General features: G+C 57.7%; 2 protein-coding genes across 3 annotated transcripts; both read right to left on the bottom strand.

The window, feature by feature from the left end:
* Positions 1-1864: 1864 nt before the first annotated feature.
* Positions 1865-10162, bottom strand: FN3KRP (fructosamine 3 kinase related protein). Of its 2 annotated transcripts, none has more exons than XM_032319704.1 (6): positions 10055-10162; positions 5997-6148; positions 5303-5394; positions 4317-4399; positions 3100-3222; positions 1865-2846 (listed from the first exon to the last, which is right to left on the bottom strand). In XM_032319704.1, the coding sequence occupies exons 2-6, from the start codon at positions 6137-6139 to the stop codon at positions 2508-2510; spliced, it is 780 nt and encodes a 259-aa protein (XP_032175595.1). In that variant the 5' UTR covers positions 6140-6148; positions 10055-10162; the 3' UTR covers positions 1865-2507. The 2 variants fall into 2 exon arrangements, with proteins under 2 accessions (XP_032175595.1, XP_032175594.1); XM_032319703.1 differs by lacking the exon at positions 10055-10162 and adding an exon at positions 9332-9547.
* Positions 10163-14335: 4173 nt separating this feature from the next.
* Positions 14336-17920, bottom strand: LOC116576952 (basic proline-rich protein-like). Its single transcript, XM_032319508.1, has 2 exons — positions 17104-17920; positions 14336-14573 (listed from the first exon to the last, which is right to left on the bottom strand). The coding sequence occupies exons 1-2, from the start codon at positions 17918-17920 to the stop codon at positions 14491-14493; spliced, it is 900 nt and encodes a 299-aa protein (XP_032175399.1). The 3' UTR covers positions 14336-14490.
* Positions 17921-18729: the final 809 nt, after the last annotated feature.

Here is an 18729-nt window from a genome sequence, read left to right as displayed (position 1 = left end):
GCAGAGGCATCAAAGTTTCAGGGCCATTCTCATCAAAAGGATGCTCAGAAGCTTGGCGGGGGGCGCCTGGGTGGCTCAGTGGGTTAAAGCCACTGCCTTTGGCTCAGATCATGATCCCAGAGTCCTGGGATCGAGCCCCCGCATTGGGCTCTCTGTTCAGCATGGAGCTTGCTTCCTCCTCTCTCTCTGCCTGCCTCTCTGCCTGCTTGTGATCTTTGTCAAGTAAATAAAATCTTAAAAAAAAAAACTATTAAAAAAGAAAAGCAGCAGCAGCTTTGAGGTGGGAAGGTCAAGTTCGGTTATCTGAGGACTTCCTTCTGTGGAAACGGTGGTACTCTGGCAGGGGCAGACCATGATGTGTTTGGATACAACATTCCCATTTCAGTAAGAAGTACAATGGCCCCAGGGACACCCCTCACCCCTGCCTCTGGCAGCCCTTGAGGTGCTCACGGCTGCCCTGAAGGGCTCGAATGTCTTGCTGCCAAGGAGTCAAGGAGCTGAATCTGAAGTTCATCCTGTGGTCTAGCCAAATCTCCCTGATAGTCCAGAGGCCAGCAGGCTGCCCTGGTGAGGACAGGAGGCAGGCTGCTGCCAGGACCCCATCCCACAGCTGCCCTTGAAGTGCGGCCCCCAGTCAGAACCTCATCCCCTCTGCCCCCAAGTCAGCCCAGACCCCCAGGGAACAATGCAATCTCTGTGCTGGGATGACATGTGCTGAGAGGGGCTCTCACGAACCCACCCACCAGCGCTTGGGTTAGGTTCCGGGCTTCTGGGTCTGCAGTTTATACAATTTTGACTTTTTTTTTTTAAGACTTTATTTATTTATTTGACAGACATAGATCAGAAGTAGGCAGAGAGGCAGAGAGAGAGGAGGAAGCAGGCTCCTCGATGAGCAGAGAGCCCGATGCGGGGCTCGATCCCAGGACCCTGAGATCATGACCTGAGCCGAAGGGAGAGGCTTAACCCACTGAGCCACGCAGGCGCCCACAGCTTTTTTAAGATTTTATTTATTTGACTGAGAGGGAACACAAGCAGGGGGAGGGGCAGAGGAAGAACCAGGCTCCCCACTGAGCAGGAAGCCTGATGTGGGACTCAGTCCCAGGGCCCTGGGATCGTGACCCGAGCCAAAGGCCCACACTTCACCACCTGAGCCCCCCAGGTGCCCCAGGTGCCCCATAACTCTTTATATAAAAATATATACACATATAAAAAATTGTAGGTGCAAAATTAGGTATAAAAGTTGGTATTTTATTTTTTTTAAATTTTAAGATTTCATTTATTTATTTGAGAGAGGGCTAGAGAGCATGCACGACAGGAGGAGAGGCAGAAGCAAACCCCCTGCTGAGCAGGGAGCCCGACGCAGGACTGGATCCTAGGACCCTGACCGCAGCCAAAGGCAGTCGCTTAACCAACTGAGACACCCAGGCGCCCCCGAAAGTTGGTATTTTAGAATGAGCTATCGTACAAGCAGCCGAGTTTAAAAAGCTGGCAAGTCCTGCACCACCACCAAAGCCAGGAGACACGGGTGCACGGCTGTGATACCACCTCCTGCCTGGGGCCTGGCCACACCCTCACTGATGGCACAGCTCCCAGGAGGGGCCTCTGGGGACCTCTCTCCACAGCCCACTGGTGACCAGGCCTCCCCGAGCGGCCCACGAACCTCACCCGGTCAGACAGGAGAAGCAGTTCTCAAGCTGTCGGTATGGGGGGAAACTCTGCGCTATTCTCTTACTGAACAGTCGAGAAAAAAACTGCTCCTAAGAAACAGGGGTTCTGTTTGTCACAAGGCATTACAGAGGTCTCTTGGCAAACACCGAAGATAAACATTGAGTTCCGATGCAAATGAAGGAAATACACAGTCCTGTGCATGACTGAAATCAGTGAAAGTTTATTCAAATGTTTATGCAAAAGGCTTTCTTAGCCTCGACAGAATCAGAACAGTCCCACGTGGGGTTAGCGCTTTTACACAAAGGAGCAGCTCACGAGCTTTAGGAGGGCAGGCAAGATGGGGTGCTGACAGGAGGGACGCAGTGGCTCCTAAACTTACCCAGGACCCGCAGTTTGGTCACTCCCAGAACGAGCTTCCAGGCTGCTCGGCCTGTGGCTGGGCGCAGAGCGGACCCGGAAAGGAAGGGAATGAGTTCAGTGAAACCGGCTGGAGAAGCCGACCGCGGTGCCGGTTTCATGTCTACCCCCACGTCTAACCCACCAGGAGGCATCTTCCCCACATCAGAGTCGCTCCCGGAGAGGAGACGGGAAGGGCTGCCAAGGAACATGGGCTCAGCAGCAGCCGGCACGCCAGCCAGCTCCGGCTCAGCCTCCGGGCAACAGTGTTTCCACGGGGCCCACGCCATGGGGCCCACACCCACCCCAGCGTGGTTTTACCCAGCCATGGAGCAAAAGGTTAGTGTGAAGACTCGGGGAAGCAGCCCTGCCGGACAGGACTGGGGGCAGCAGGAGGCGCTGGCCGCAGGCGTCTGGCTGGGACCTGTCCAAAGCAGGGACGCTCACTGGGTGAGATTCCTCATGATGTTCAGCGACGACCCTCTATACCCCGACCCAAAATGATTCCAGTGGTTCAAGTAGTGGAAGAGCTGGTAGAGCTGCTGGCGGGCCTCAAAGCCTGGGGCCTTGGGGACTGCGCGGTGGTAGGCGGAGTAGAAGGAGTGGCTGAAACCCCCAAACATGCCGGCTATCGCCAGCTCGTACTCCGAGTGGCCGTAGAAAGAGGCCGGGTCAAAGATGATGGGCCCTGAGGAGTCCTCGGCTACGTTTCCTCCCCAGAGGTCTCCATGCAGCAGGGCTGGGACGATGTCCAGGTCGCGAAACAGGTCAGGGATCTTTAACTGCAGGAAGGAAACCCATCCTCAGCCAAGTAACCAGCACATGTGGGAGGGACACAGACGCTTTCCTGTGTGGCCCAACTGCCCCAGCAGAGTGTGGCACACAGATGCACAGGGACACACACGGCTTGGACGGGGTGGAGGGACACTGACAGTCACCCCGCTGGCCAGCCCAGTCCATCTCCTGTCCAGGCCTGGACCCCCGGTGGCCGCACCTGCCTCGGGGCCTCCCCAGTCGGGCCCTGGCTGAGCTCACCTGCAGAGCAGACCAGAGCTCCCGGGCCTCTCTGTCCCCAGACCCCTGCTCCACCATGTCCATCTGGGGCTGAATGCGCTGCCGGGCATAGAAGGCGACCCAGTCCTCCTGCCAGTCATTCACCTGCGTGGACAGAGGAGAGGGGCAGAGCCCAAGGAAGAAGCCCAAAGCCGCAGGGCCCCGCTTTTAAGGACAGGCTGGGGAAGGCGTGGTGGCTGACCAGGCAGACAGTGTCTCATGGACAGACAGGGACCTCACACCCTGTTGCAGAAGCAGGGGACCCTCCCATGCGGAACAACACAGGACACTCTGAAGAGCTCTAGGGCACATTCTGTCCACCTGCACTCACGCAGGAGCACACCCAGAGCTGGCCTGCCCCTACCCCGAGCTTGTTTCTGACCATCCACCGGCCACAAGGACCCCTCTGGGGCCCCCACCCAGGCAGCCAGCACTGCCCTTCCCAGAGTGAGGACATGAGAGGTCGCATGAGGCCCGGTTCAAGGACACCATCGAGGGCAGCAAGCCCCACCTGACCACACAAGAGCCCCTCCCCCAGGCAGGGGGCACGCAGGCCTTGGGGTCTGTATGCACACTGGGCGAGCCACAGGCCTGCGAGGGAGCACAGCCAGCGGGACGGCCCCAGAGTTCCACGGAGCAGGTGGGACCAGGGAACACCAGCCTTCGGGCACTTGCCACCCAGAGCAGGTTCCTGAACAACCCCTCCCCACACTCCAAAAGCTGAACAGTGTCTCCCATGCCCCGGTACCTCCCAGGAATCCCTGAAAGTTTCCTCTCCTGAGAAGCCACCAGCACTGCCCGGGAGCACAGCCCCCACCCCTCCCCATTCAACATCTGCTGGGCATTGGGTCAAGCCCCGGGGCCCAAATTCCCAGGGAGCCAACCACAGGATCATAAAACTGAAAGGTGCAGTCCACTTACATCATACTATCTTTGAGGATCTAGTAGGAAGAAAACTGCCCCGAAGTCTAATGTTTCCACACCTCGAGACCCAGCACCCTGACTTGTTGGTCCTGTTTATCTGAGCTTACCTAGCGTGTGAGGCAGGTAAACCGCAAGTCAACCGCTTCCAAATCAGCCAAGAGAAAAAGGGAGCGAAGACTTTTACTAAATTTCATAAAGGGGGAGGTGGGTTCCTTCCCTGGGCGGGTGACCTGACCTGATGGGAACGCAGAAGGCCACGTGCTGGTGTCACTCACCTGGGGGAGGTATCCACAGCACGTCACCACGTCAAACCCAAACTGGTCCACGAAGGGTCGCACCACCTGCCCGGCTCCTTTCCCTTGTAAGCGAAGAAGACAAGAAAGACGACCAGCTCCCACCCCGCTCTGGCTGCTCTTGGAGCTCAGCGCGGCGTTGAGGTCTGTCTTGCTGAGCCCCTCCCCTCACGTCCTCCTCCAGAGACCAGTGAGGGGCCCCCGTCTCCACAAACCCTCAGGGCCCGGGAACGGCCTGCTCTGCTTGGACTCAGTGACGCAGGACACCCACACCGCCCGGGAGAGGCGCCAGAGGCCGCTCAGAGGAGCAGCAACGCTGCATCTGAGAACGGAGGAAGGCAGCTCACCCTGTGACCTTTGGGAAAGGATGGCTCCCGATGGCCAGCCTCGCCCTGGCCATCTGTGAAGAATAAACGGATTTGAAGTGGCCTCCTGGGTGTCCCCTGCGGCTCCCCCAAACGAGGCAAAAACCCCGAAGGCCTGGACAACGTGGGCCTGGCAGGGGCAGGGTGCAGCCGACAGGACCCATCTGGCACAGCAGACTTGGCCGTCCGCCCCTGGTGTGTCAGCTGTTCCGCTGGCACAGTGACCCCAGGGTGCACGCAGATCACCAAACATCAAAAGACGAGAACGCTGGAAGCACTAAGCTCTACAAAGGCCGGACGAGAGGGCCACTGGGCTGTGCCTCACGTGAGGCCGTTCTCAGGAGAGGAGGCACAGCACAGAAAGCCACTGCAGCTCTGACAGGCTTTCCTCTGGGGCAGGAGGCGTAAAGGAAGTAACAGGATGGGGGCGATACTTCTTCTTCCAAACACGCTACATTCCAGTACAGACTCGCGTTCCCTGTGTCCGCTGTGTCCCTAGCCTTCGGGGTGACACTCCTCTCCTCAAGCATCAACACAGACCCACCCACATGCCCACGCCGGCCAGTGTGTTCGAGGGGCCCTCACGCCCACACAGCTGCGTACCCACGGTGCTGGCCTCCTTCTGGAGGGTCTCCCCACGCCTCTTGTTGTCTAGGTGTAGGTCTGCGAGCTGGGTCCCGAGCTTGGCAGCATGGCTGTGAAAGAGAGAGCGTCAGTCAAGCATGGGGCATGTCATCGTGGGGTCACGGCCTCATGCACAATCTCAGGCCACGGAAAGCAAGCCAAGGGGACATAAAGTTGGCTTCAGTGACCCAGAGGGGAATGAAGGGCCCCGGTTGTCTGGTGCTCTTTCCCAGCCTTTCCCGGGCAGCTGGGTCCCTTGTCCATGTCTCCTCTTGGGAGATTCCTTTCCCATCTGCTCTCAGCGTGCACAGCCAAGGGTTAGGGTTCAGGTTAGGTCCACAGCCCATGATGCGTGGGGTCACAGGCCCCTCAAAGTGATACCCCGATGCGAGCTTTCAGGTATGAAGGGGCTTAGACTCAGAAATGAAACAGAGCCATGGGGTGCCTGGGGGTTTAGTCCATGAAACCTCTGCCTTCAGCTCAGGTCATGGTCCCAGGGTCCTGGGAACGAGCCCCGCATCGGGCTCTCTGCTCAGCAGGGAGCCTGCTTCCCTCTCTCTTTGCCTGCCTCTCTGTCTACCTGTGATCTCTTCTGTCAAATAAATAAATAAAATCTGTATTAAAAAAAAAAAGAGAACCAGAGCCAAGTTGGGGGGGCGCTGCCCAGACAAACCTGCTCAGGTACCGCATGTCCACGTGCTCCATCACCAGCAGGCTGCTGCCTCCCGGGCCGTCCAGGACCTTGATGGGCTTGGGCACTCTCACGGTGTCCGTTCTCAGGATGGCAGTTAAACTTGCCATCTCGCCTTCAAACATTCTTTTGGCCTTTCCGAAAAATAACGGAGGGGGAGAGAAGGGAGAGCAAGATGACTTCTGGAAGGGGCCACGCGGACGTGCTTCCCCAAGCGTCGCAATCTGAAGCAGAGGCCACCTGACTGCAGACCCGCCAGACGCAGGTTCTTGGGCTTTCCAGCAGAGCCGGCTGCGCACTGAACCGGCCCAGGAGGAAGCGGGGTCGCACAGTCTTGTTCTGGACCCTCTTCTACACTCTCGCTGAGTCTCTCCAGAGGGAAGGGGAAGGCCTCGAATACTCCGCCCAACATCTGGTGCAGCGCTGGACTACGCATGCGGGCCATCATCTGACGGTACCCTGGCCACAGTCCGGTGCCACCTGGCCCTCCACCTGCACATGCTACGCACCTGAGGTCACCTCTCCCCAGGTTCGAGGGCACCTCTGACCTCACCATCCCATCGTAACCAGCATGTCCAGTCTCCCCCAGACGGCAGCAACTGTCCTTCCCTTCCCCTCCCTGCTCATCCTGGCAGGGACCGTTACGGCCGGCAAATCCCTGCCTGGAACACGCCTGAGCTAGCAACCTGTGTGAGCCCCACAGGGTCTGGCCTGCCCGCTCTCTGTGCTCCCCTGGGCTCCCTCCTACAACCTCCAGGCCCACCTGTGCACACACCAGCACACGCGCAGACACCCCCGTGCTCCTCGACTGTGGTCTTCTTCTAGTCCCCCACAGCTCAGAGCAGCCATGTGCCTCTGCCCGGAGCCCACCCCCACCTTTTGACAAGGTAGACCCTTCCTCATCATGCTTCCGATTTCAACTTAATATTTCTGACTTCGCAGAAAAATCTTCCTCACTTCCCAGACTAAGTAACTACTTCCTTTTTAGTAGCTTTTTTCCCCCGTCAAAATGCTACAGAAGTATGAGAAGAAAGGCACCAGTTTTCACCAAGGCTGCGCACTGCAGGACTGCGCCCCCACACACAGGACGCTGTCGCCCCGAGGCCCCTCTGCTCCCCAGCCCCTCGCGTCCCCATCACCACGGATGGATCACGTCTGCTTTGTCCTTCTACGTGCAGAGCAAGCCATCTGGCTGCTTGGTCCCGCTGCCTTTGCTCTGCTGGTGCACCGACAGTCAGAGTTCACTCTCACCGCCGCGCACAGCCCCCCAGAACGGATGGGCCCAGGGCACTGACTGGCAGCCGGGCAGCTTCGTGGGGCTACGAGGAAGCGCTGCCGGGAATGTTCCTCTCTGTGTACTCTCAGGACTGGGTCTCCGACCTCGGCCAAGCTGCTCACGTTCCCCGCGCCTGCCCCCTCCCCCGTAAAGATGGGTTAACTCCGGGGACCAAGTTCCCAGGCTCGCGGCCCTGAGCGACTGAGCTGGCCGCGAACACTGAGGCAGCCCGTTCTGGACACTCTGCAAACACGTCACCGTCATCCCACCACCCTGGAGAGCTGATGGCACTGGCTGCTTTGTACCAGAGCACTGGTCGGGAAAAGCCGAGCAAGGGGAGAGGAAGACCGGTGACCTCCGGGGGACAGGCGCAGGGGTCTGGGAACACAGCCAGAGGTGAAGCCTCCCTCACAGAAGTGTCTGTGGGTCCCTGAGAGGACAGGGAGGGACGCAGGCGGGGGGCGGGGGGCTCCAAAAAGGCTCTGGAGCTTAAGGGAGGAGGAGGACCCAGCGCAGGCACGAGACAGATAAGAATAATCTTGCTTCAAGCAGGTCAGCTCACGGGGTTGTGAGGGAAAAGACAGGCGCCCTCAGCAGTCTTCTCGCAGCAGGGTGGGAGCTATCTCCACGCCCTACGCGGGAGGGCACCGAAGCAAGTCCTGTTCTCACGGGCCAGCAGATGCTTATGCCTCGGCACCGCCACTCCCAGCAGCGTCCACACAAAGCCCCAAGAGTGCGCGTGCAGAACCACCTGCCAAAGGACCAGAAGGAACTCCGGGGAGAAAGGTCAGCAAGAGGAGCGTGGACTTTAGGGCACCTGGCCACCTCCGCCGGTGGAACGGGTGGCTCCTGATCTCAGGCTGGGCGCAGAGAGGACCCTGAAGGTGGAAACGCACAGGAAGGGGCCAGATGCCGCCCACGCGGGACAACAAGGCGGGAAAGCAGAGAAGCCCGCAGGAGAACGTGGGGAGGCCAGCACGAGCCGTGAGGGCTGCCGAGGGGACTCCAAGCACCAACGGACCGACTCCCGCAGGAAGGCTCGCCCCGCAGAGCAGGGCGTGGAGGGGTCGGCTCAGACCAGGCTCCGGCTCTCGCGGACAGCGGGCGCACGTCCGGGAAGCGCGCGGCAACCACGGCCAGGACGCTCTCCGGGGCAGAAAGAAAGCGCAGCGCGGTGTGACCCGAGGACGGGGTCCGGGGGGAGCCCCTGCCGCCCCGTCTGAAACAACGCGCTGCCGCCTGGGGCCAGCCCGGGCTTCCCCGCTGACAGCGCCGGCGCGACCCACCCAAAGGGGCGCACGAGGGACCGCGGCCGCGGGACGTGCGGCTGCAGCACGAGGCTCCCCTGCCGACTCCGGGGCCCCTGCGGGAAGGTTCACGGACAGACAGAGCTTCCTGGACTGAGGGGCTCCCGTGGCCAAAGCCGCTGCCCCCGCCCGGTTCCTCGGCCAAAACCCACGTCCCAGTGCGACCCTCCCTGGCGGTGACGGGGCCCCCGGGGCCGGAGCCCGCTGCGTGGGGTCGGCGCTCGGACCCAGAGACCCCAGGGCGCGCCCTCGCCCCCGGCGCGGAGAACAGGGAGACGCGCCCTCGCAGCGCGGCGGGCTCTCGGCGGACACGCGCTCCCGGAGCGGCGACGCCGGCACTGCCGGGTCCGCGGTCCCGCGGCCCCGACGCCAGAGGCAGCGGCTCGAGGACCCCAACAGCACGGCCGCCCCGGCACCAGACGCTGCCGCTGCCCGGCCCGCTCAGACCCGCCGTCCCCGCGCAGCGCGGCGCAGGGTCCCCAGACGGCGGCCCACGGGGCGCGCTCCCCTCCGCGGGGCTTCAAGGCTCCGCCGCGGGCGCGACCCCAGGAGCCGCGGACACGGCCCAACGGCCCGGGGGCAGCAAGCGCCAGCGCCCCGCGGCCCCGCCGTGCAGACCCCGCCCGGGCCCACCCCAGACCCGAACCCCGACCTCCGACCCCAGACCCGGGCCCGGAGCCGCCCCAGACGCCGCCCGCCCCGCCCGCCCCGGCCCGGCCCGCGGCGGCCCCGACCTCCGCCTTGGAGTTCACTTTCACAAACACGCGTCCTTGGTCCGTGTCGTAACTCTGGCCCTGGCTAATGCACCCGCCCCCCGAGTGACCCGTAGCCTTGACGAAGCCGCAGCCCAGCTCCCGCTTCAGCAGCGCCTCCATGTTCCCGCGGGCCCGGCCGCGGGCTGCTTCCGGCCAGCGAAAGGCCGGCGCGGGGACGCACGCGGACGGCGTGAGGCTTGAGAGGGGCGGAGCCTGGTCACGGGAGCACAAGGGGATTGGGTGGGACGCCGAGGGGCGGGCCCGCGCCGCCAGGACACCTGCGATTGGGTGAGGCGCCGAGGGGCGGGCCCGGGCCGCCAGGACACCTGCGATTGGGTGAGGCGCCGAGGGGCGGGCCCGGGCCGCCAGGACACCTGCGATTGGGTGAGGCGCCGAGGGGCGGGCCCGGGCCGCCAGGACACCTGGGACTGGGTGAGGCGCCGAGGGGCGGGCCCGGGCCGTCAGAACACCTGGGATTGGGTGAGGCGCCGAGGGGCGGGCCCGGGCCGCCAGGACACCCTGCGATTGGGTGAGGCGCCGAGGGGCGGCCCCGGGCCGCCAGGACACCTGGGACTGGGTGAGGCGCCGAGGGGCGGGCCCGGGCCGCCAGAACACCTGGGATTGGGTGAGGCGCCGAGGGGCGGGCCCGGGCCGCCAGGACACCCTACGATTGGGTGAGGGGCGGTGGGTTCTGGGACTCACCCCGGAGACCCGGCGGGAGAGCGGCTGCCCGGGGCCGGCGTCCGCGTCCGCGTCCGCGTCGGCTTCTCTTGTTCGCTCCTCCCACGGGACGACCGCTGGCACCGGGCTCCGCGGCCCGACGGAGCGCTCCGGGGAAGGCGCGGCGGAGCTCGCGGCTGGGCCCCGTTAGCCCCAAGCGGCAGAGACGGACGCCGGGAGCAGCAGCGGCCCGCGCCCGGGACAGGCGGCCCGCACAGCAGGGAGGGGCTCCCTCTCGGGCGCCGTGCGCGCAGCCGGGGATCGCCAGCTCCCGCACACGGGCCGGCCGGCAGCGACGACGGACGGACGCGGCGCGAACCCCGGGGGCCCGGCATCTCCGTGCGCTGGGCCGCAGATGCGACGCCCGAGGGTGCTCGTCCGCGGGGCCGGGCCTCGTGGCCGCGGCCGTTGGCCGCTCGCCCGCCCTTCGCTCACCGGCGGGACGCGCCGGCTCAGCCGCCGCACGACGCAGGGACCTCCCAGCCCCGCGCGCCCGCGGTGCTCGTCCGCGCGGCGGCCTCCCGCGCCAACCCGGAAGCACGGAGCGGGAGCCGCGGGCTGCGCGCGTCTCCCATTGGCCGGGCTGTGCCCGTCTCCCATTGGCTGGGCTGTTGCCGGGGCAGCAGGAAACCTTGGGTCCCGGAGCTGGGTTAGTGAAGTGGTACCCACCTGCGAGGTGCCTCTCTTCCTGTTGGGTCTGTAGTCGATACCCAGGGCTGGCCACAGAGCGCCCCTGCCGGCCCCCTGACAGCATTTTGGTGAGACTTTCCTTGATTCATTTTCACAGCCGACTGTAAAAGGTTAAGCAGTCTCTGAAAAGAACCAAAGGAGATTTTATAAATTCAAAACAAAAATTAATCTTACATTAAAATTAAAATGTAGAGCTACTGAGCCAATTTAACAGCTTAATAAGAGAATTAGCAAACTGGAGGAGATCAGAGAAATCGTGAAGGGGGTACTTGGGTGGCTCAGCCGGTTAAGCACCTACCTTTGGCTTAGGTCATGACCCTGCTGTCCTGAGTTCCAGCGCCACACTTGACTCCCTGGTGAGCAGGGAGCCTGTATTTCCCTCTGTGCTTTGCTCTATCTCAGAAAAGTATTTTTAAAATTTAAAAAAAATAGATGTCAAGAATGTGGCACAAGGAGACAAAGAGGGAACTTACAGGCAAGGTAAGACACACGGAAAATAGTAGACATTTAGCTGGAGTTCCAGAAAAGGGAAAAGGAAGAGGCTATGATTGCACAGAAAATAGATGAGAACTTTCTAGAACTGATGAAATACACCAACCCTCAGATCCAAGTTCCCCCCAAATTTTAAGCTAGATACACTAAAATTTCACACATAGTCGAGTAACAGTGAAATTGCAGATCACAAAAGGCACTGGAAATCTCTAATGTAGCCAGCAAGGAAAGTCAGTTTGCTTTGAAAGGATTAACATCTGGTTTCCCAACACAAATACTGAGAGCCAAAAAATAGTGCAATGATTGTCACCAAAAGACTATGACTGCCTGATGATATAATACTTTATATGGAAAACCCAAAAGACTCCACTCCAAAGCAGATCTCCTACAGGAATTCAGTAAAGTATCAGGATGTAAAATCAATGCACAGAAATCAGTTGCAAGACAGAAGAAAGAGAAATTAAGGGGTGTCTGGGTGGCTCAGTGGGTTAAGCCTCTGCCTCCGGCTCAGATCATGATCTCAGGGTCCTGGGATCGAGCCCGGCATCGGGCTCTCTGCTCAGCGGGGAGCCTGCTTCCTCCTCTCTCTCTGCCTGCTTCTCTGCCTACTTGTGATTTCTCTGTGTGTGTGTCAAATAAATAAAAATCTTTTCAAAAAAAAGAAAGAGAAATTAAGAAAGAAAGTAACCTATAAGATACCTAGGAATAAACCTAACCAAAGATGCAAAGAGTCTATACTCAGAAAACTATAAAGTACTCATGAAAGAAATTGAGGAAGACACAAAGAAATGGAAAAACATTCCATGGTCATGGGTTGGAAGAACAAATATTGTGAAAATGTCAATGCTACCTAAAGCAATTTACACATTTAATGCAATCCCTATCAAAATCCCATCAACTGGGACGCCTGGTTGGCTCAGTCCGTTAAGCCGCTGCTGCCTTCGGCTCAGGTCATGATCCCAGGGTCCTGGGATCGAGTCCCGAATACGGCTCCTTGCTTGATGGGGAGGCTGCTTCTCTCTCTGCCTCTGCCTGCCACTCTACCTGCTTGTGCTCTCTCTCTCTCTCTGATAAATAAACAAACAAATAAAATCTTTTAAAAAATCCCATCAACTTTGTCAAAGAAATGGAAAAAATAATCCTAAAATTTATATGGAACCAGAAAAGACTCCAAATAGCCAGAGGAATGATGAAAAAGAAAGCCAAAGTTGGTGGCATCACAATTCCAGCCTTCAAGCTCTATTACAAAGCTGTCATCATCAAGACACTATGGTACTGGCTCAAAAACAGACACATAGATCAATGGAACAGAATAGAGAGCCCAGAAATGGACCCTCAACTCTATGGTCAACTAATCTTCAACAAAGCAGGAAAGAATGTCCAATGGAAAAAAGACAGTCTAGGGACGCCTGGGTGGCTCAGTTGGTTAAGCAGCTGCCTTCGGCTCAGGTCATGATCCCAGCGTCCTGGGATCGAGTCCCACATCGGGCTCCTTGCTCAGCAGGGAGCCTGCTTCTCCCTCTGCCTCTGCCTGCCATTCTGTCTGCCTGTGCTCGCTCTCTCCCCCTCTCTCTCTGATAAATAAATAAAATCTTTAAAAAAAAGAAAAAGAAAAAAGACAGTCTCTTCAACAAATGGTATTGGGAAAATTGGACAGCCACATGAAGAAGAATGAAACTGGACCATTTCCTTACACCACAAACAAAAATAGACTCAAAATGGATGAAGGACCTCAGTGTGAGACAGGAGTCCATCAAAAGCCTTGAGGAGAACACAGGCAGCACAGGCAGCAACCTCTTTGACCTCAGCCGCAGCAACTTCTTCCTAGGAACATTGCCAAAGGCAAGGGAAGCAAGGGCAAAAATGAACTATTGGGACTTCATCAAGATCAAAAACTTTTGCACAGCAAAGGAAACCATTAACAAAACCAAAAGACAACTGACAGAATGGGAGAAGATATTTGCAAATGACAAATCAGATAAAGGGCTAGTATCTGAAATCTATAAAAAACTTATCAAACTCAACACCCAAAGAATGAATAATTCAATCAAGAAATGGGCAAAGGACATGAACAGACATTTCTGCAAAGAAGACACCCAGATGGCCAACAGACACTTAAAAAAGTGCTCCACATCACTTGGCGTCAGGGAAATACAAATCAAAACCATGATGAGATATCACCTCACTCCAGTCAGAATGGCTAAATTAACAAATCAGGAAATGACAAATGTTGGTGAGGGTGCAGAGAAAGGGAACCCTCCTGCACTGTTGGTGGGAATGCAAGCTGGTGCAGCCTCTCTGGAAAGCAGCATGGACTTTCCATTAAAAGTTGAAAATAGGGGTGCCTGGGTGGCTCAGTGGGTTAAAGCCTCTGCCTTCAGCTCAGGTCATGATCCCAGGGTCCTGGGATCGAGCCCCGCATCGGGCTCTCTGCTCAGCAGGGTGCCTCTTCCCTTCCTCTCACTCTGCCTGCCTCTCTGTCTACTTGTGATCTCTGTCTGTCAAATAAATAAAATCTTTTAAAAAATTAAAAAATAAAAGTTGAAAATAGAGCTACCCTACGACCCAGCAATCGCACTACTGGGTATTTACCCTAAAGATACAAACGTAGTGATCCAAAGGGGCATGTGCACCCGAATGTTTATAGCAGCAACGTCCATGATAGCCAAACTATGGGAAGAACCTAGATGTCCATCAACAGATGAATGGATAAAGAAGATGTGGTGTATATACACAATGGAATACTATGCAGCCATCAAAAGAAATGAAATCTTGCCATTTGCAACAACATGGATGGAACTAGAGGGTATTATGCTTAGCAAAATAAGTCAATCAGAGAAAGACAATTATCATATGATCTCCCTGATATGAGGAATTTGAGAGGCAGGGTCGGGGAGGTCCTGGGGGGAAGGGAGGGAAAAAATAAAACAAGATGGGATTGGGAGGGAGAAAAACCATAAGAGACTCTTAATCTCATGAAACAAACTGAGGGTTGCCCAGGGGGGAGGGGGGGAGAGGGTGGCTGGGTTATGGACATGGGGGAGGGTATGCACTATGGTGAGTACCGTGAAATGTGTAAGCTTGACGATTCAGAGACCTGTACCCCTGGAGCAAATAATACATTATATGTTAATAGGAAAAGGAATATGACTGCCCAGGGCAAATAAGTTTTTAAGAATGAAAATGAAATAAAGACGCTGTTCAGGAAGACGGAGTAGGATGACCTTAGGCTCACCTCATCCCAGACACAGCTGGAGAACACCCACGTCAGTGTAGACCGGAGAATGACCTGAAGACTGGCAGAACAGACTCTCCGCACCTAAATGTAGAGTAGAGGCCACATAGAAAAAAATAAGAAGGGCAGAGATTCAGTAGGGACCCAGAGGGACAAGGGACTGTCCTCAGCAGGGAGGGATGCAGGCGCTCCAAAGGGCGAGAGGGCCAGACCCTCACACTAGCCACCCCAGGCACAGGGAACCAGCATGAAAACCAGAGGATCACAATTTCGCAAGTTCATACAGTCAGTGGGGCTTAACACTTGGAACTTTTAAGGCATTATTCAGACTGAAGAACCATTTGCTTTTATTTCTAGTGATGCAATTTTCTACCAACAGACCCTCCCAAAGGAAAACCAAAGGAGGGTTTCCAGCTAAAAGAAAAATGATCACAGCTTGTAAAGCTGAAATGCAAGAAGGAGCATTTTCTGGCCAGTTCCAAGATCAAGTTGTCATCAGTATTGTTTTCTGGTGAGACCAGTCTCCTCGGCTTGCGGACCTTCCTGCTTTGTCCCACATGGCTTCCCTTCTGTGTACATGCCAAGATGCTCTGGTGTCTATGGGATTAGGACCTGGCCCTATGTCTAACTAAGGGCCTATCTCCAAATATGGTCACATGGAGATTCGGGCTTCCACCCTGAATGGGGGAGAGGGGTGGCACGGTTCAGTCCCTCTTCATGGTCTTTCACAGAAGTCAGTGTGGTGGCTGGAGCAGACGTTCTTCGTGCCCTGATGGTGTGACCTCAGCTGTCACAGACTCCCAGCAGGCCAGCCTGAGTTTCCCAGGCTGCTGTTCCTGGGGCTCTGAGAGCTTTCTGGTCCAATGCAGGCCAAGAGTCCCCCAAAGGGGTGCACCTGAGTCTCTCCCCAACCCCACTGGGGCTCCCCAGGGTCACGCCATGTAAACCACTTGCACCTTGTAGGCTCTGGTGTGGGGGGGTGCCCACCCCCAAGGCAGTGGTGGGAGGCACATGGGAGGCTTCAGGCACACTGGACATGTTGCATTTCCTGACCTAGGGGGTGACTTATAACCTGAGTGTTCACTTTAGGGTTACTGATTAAACAGTGTGTGTGTGTTTGTACACTTTGCACGTGGATGTTGCATTTCCCAATTGTAAAAAGCAAAAACAAGCACACTAAAACCTACAAATGGCAGCAAGTGAACTAATTAACACTTCAGGGGACAGTGAGGAGAGTTTAAAATACTCTGAAGGTCAGGGCGCCTGGGTGGCTCAGTGGGTTAAGCCGCTGCCTTCGGCTCAGGTCACAATCTCAGGGTCCTGGGATCGAGTCCCATATCGGGCTCTCTGCTCAGCAGGGAGCCTGCTTCCCTCTCTCTCTCTCTGCCTGCTTCTCTCCATCTACTTGTGATCTCTCTCTGTCAAATAAATAAATAAAATCTTTAAAAAAATAAACTCAAGATCAGTGGGTGTGCGAATCATGACACCGTCACTGTCCTGGACAGGGTGGTTACACCCTGTCCTGAGGTCCCTGCCCTTTCTCTGGGCCAGGAGCATGCCTTTCCATCGGAACTACCATGAAAGTGGGTTTTATGTCATTTTAATTCCTGACCTCCCTGAGACGGTTTATAAATTGTTTTCCAGATTTCATTCGAATGAGATTCTTTTTGTCATACCAGTGTCCCGATTCCATCCGTGTTTCATCCCCATAAGATCTTACAGACTCTGAACCTGCCCTTACAAATGGTCTCTTGAGACCAGGATTTCTGTCACCTAGGATTCAGGATTTCCTGAATGAAATATAAAGATCTAAATCTCATCATGTGTTGTTCTAGCGAATATTTAAAAATCTGTGTTATTAGAAACAAGGATATTAATTATGTATTAGATGAGACCAATCGTCTGTGTCTGTCCGACCATGAGAAAATGCTCCATGCTGGTTCTGTACCGGAAGACGACGTTGGCTAACCCAGTGCTTCCCCTCTCTTCCTGGACACTCTGGCCTTTGGGTCGAAATCCTGCCTTTCAGCAGTCTCTGCTTCTGTCCAGCCTCTTCCTCCGCTGGGGGCTGGTTCTCCTGCACCCTGAGGCCATCCTCCTGAGGACGGCCCCAGCCGCTTTGAGGTCGACCTCCTTGTGGGGACCCTGTCTGATCCTCTGCCCGCCGTCTGCCCTGTGTTTGCACACGTGTGCACACACGTGGGCACCTCAACTCAGTGGCCCACCTCCGGGGCAAGCCCCAGGCCCACTCCTGTGACACAGCGCCTTTGTGCCTCCCCCCTCCCTGTGGCAGCCGTGATGCACTGATGAACGAGGGGACAAACCCCCGCCGGACCCCAGTGTGTGTGAGGGTGAAGGTGCCTCGCGCGTGGCCCTAGGGGCTCCACAGGGACGTCAGCTCAGGCCCAACCGAGCACCTCCCCAAACCCTAGTGATGTGCGCTACTCCTGACTTCTCACAAGGAACCCTACTCGCCTAAGAAATGGGGACACCGAGGCCCAGGGACGGTGGTCGCTTGCCCAAGGCCATCCAGGTGGGAAACGGCGGGGTCAGAATCCCACCTCCGCCTAAACCTCGGACGCCCTCTGACCTCGAAGTGCAAAGCGCAACTCACAGCACACTCCGGGTGGGGGCATGGACGCGCGCCTCGCCGGCGGGGACACCGCGGAGCCTTCCCAGGAGCGGGGTCGTTTCAGGGGCGCCGCGGGTCCTCGAGGCCGCGCCTGTCCTGCCGGGGTCCCGCCGCGCACTTCCCGTCCGCCCCGTGGTCCTGACGGAGCGGGGCCGGGGAGCCCCATTCCTGGGGATCCCACCACGCAGCCCTCCTGCGGGACCCTCGCGGTCCGGTGCCGCGGGGACCCCCCGCCGGGTCGGGCAGGGGTCGGGCCGGGCCGGGGGCTGCGCGCGCGCGGTGCGGCCGGGAAGGGCGGCTCCGGGGGCTCCAGGACGCCCGGCCCCAAGCATCCCACCCCAGCACCTCCCCGACAGCGAGGGGCGGCGGGGCGGGCCTGGGAGGCGGGCGGAGGGGTCGCGGAGACCCCCGCATCTCCTCTCCCGAGCGCTGCGGCCAGCCGTCCCGCGCAGCAGCACCGCCGCCCAGCGCCCGGGACCCACGCGCACAGGCGCTCGCCCCGCCGGGACGCGGAAGGCGGCGCGCAGAGGGACCGGCCGGCCGGCCGCGGGGGCAGGAGGCGGGGCAGGGGGCGGGGCCCAGGCGGGCGGTGGGTGGGCGGGGCCAGGGCGGGCTTGGACGGAGCGGGCGGGACAGTGGGCGGGGTCTGGGCAGGACACCTACGCGACTCCGTCCTGCGACTCAGTACTTTCCGGAGCGTCCCTGAGGTTACAGTTTTGCCTGAAATAGGTTTTCTTTCTATGCAGGAAGAACAACTGGCACCTTGGCTGTGAATCCTGGGCGAGTCATCCGCACACATGCACGGGCGTGAAGCTGTGCTCAGCTGTCCGCGGCGCTCTGCTTGTCAGCCGCGGAGAGAACCAAGAGCCCGCGCGTGTGTGCAAGCGCCTGGCTTTGGAGAAAACATGGTCAGGCCCTTTTTAGTTCCTCGGCCTATTTTTATTTAAGCATCAGAGAAAGAAACTTAAGAAATGCTTTTCCACCGTCAAATGGGATAAAAATTTCACGTTATGTAAAACGATTCTTTGCATACCACCCAGAGATGGCCCGCATCCCTCTTCACCCCCGGTTACCGCGGACCCAGCTGCCCCACGTCGACGCAAGGGGCGTAAAAGCATACATCCGCACAGAAACTAGTCCACAAACGTGCAGAGCCAAATCTGGCTCTATTCTCAGAGCCCAAGGGTGGGAACTACCCAAATGTCCACCCGCAGATTAATAGATAGGCAAAATGTGGTCCATTCACACTATGGGATACTATTCAGCTTTCAGAAGGAAGGAAACTCTGACACTTGCCACAACATGGTGAACAGTGAAGACGCGCTGAGAGAAATAACCCACGCACCAGAGGATGAATGTCGCCCGGCTCTATTTATGCGAGGTTCCTAGAACCATCACATTCATAGAAGATAGAAGTAGGTTCCAGGGGCTGGGGAGGCAGATGGGGGAGTTAGTGTTTCTTGGGGGACAGAGTTTCAGCTTGAGAGAGATGAAAATGCTCTGCGGATGGATGTGGTGATGGTTGCGCAAGGTGATGGGCTTCATGCCACTGAGCTGCACACCTAAACATGGGTAAAATGGTAAATTGGGTGTTATATATATTTTACC

This window comes from Mustela erminea, chromosome 18, assembly GCF_009829155.1.
Source record: "Mustela erminea isolate mMusErm1 chromosome 18, mMusErm1.Pri, whole genome shotgun sequence".
Lineage (NCBI taxonomy): Eukaryota > Metazoa > Chordata > Mammalia > Carnivora > Mustelidae > Mustela > Mustela erminea.
This window is presented reverse-complemented; position numbering and strand designations above follow the sequence as displayed.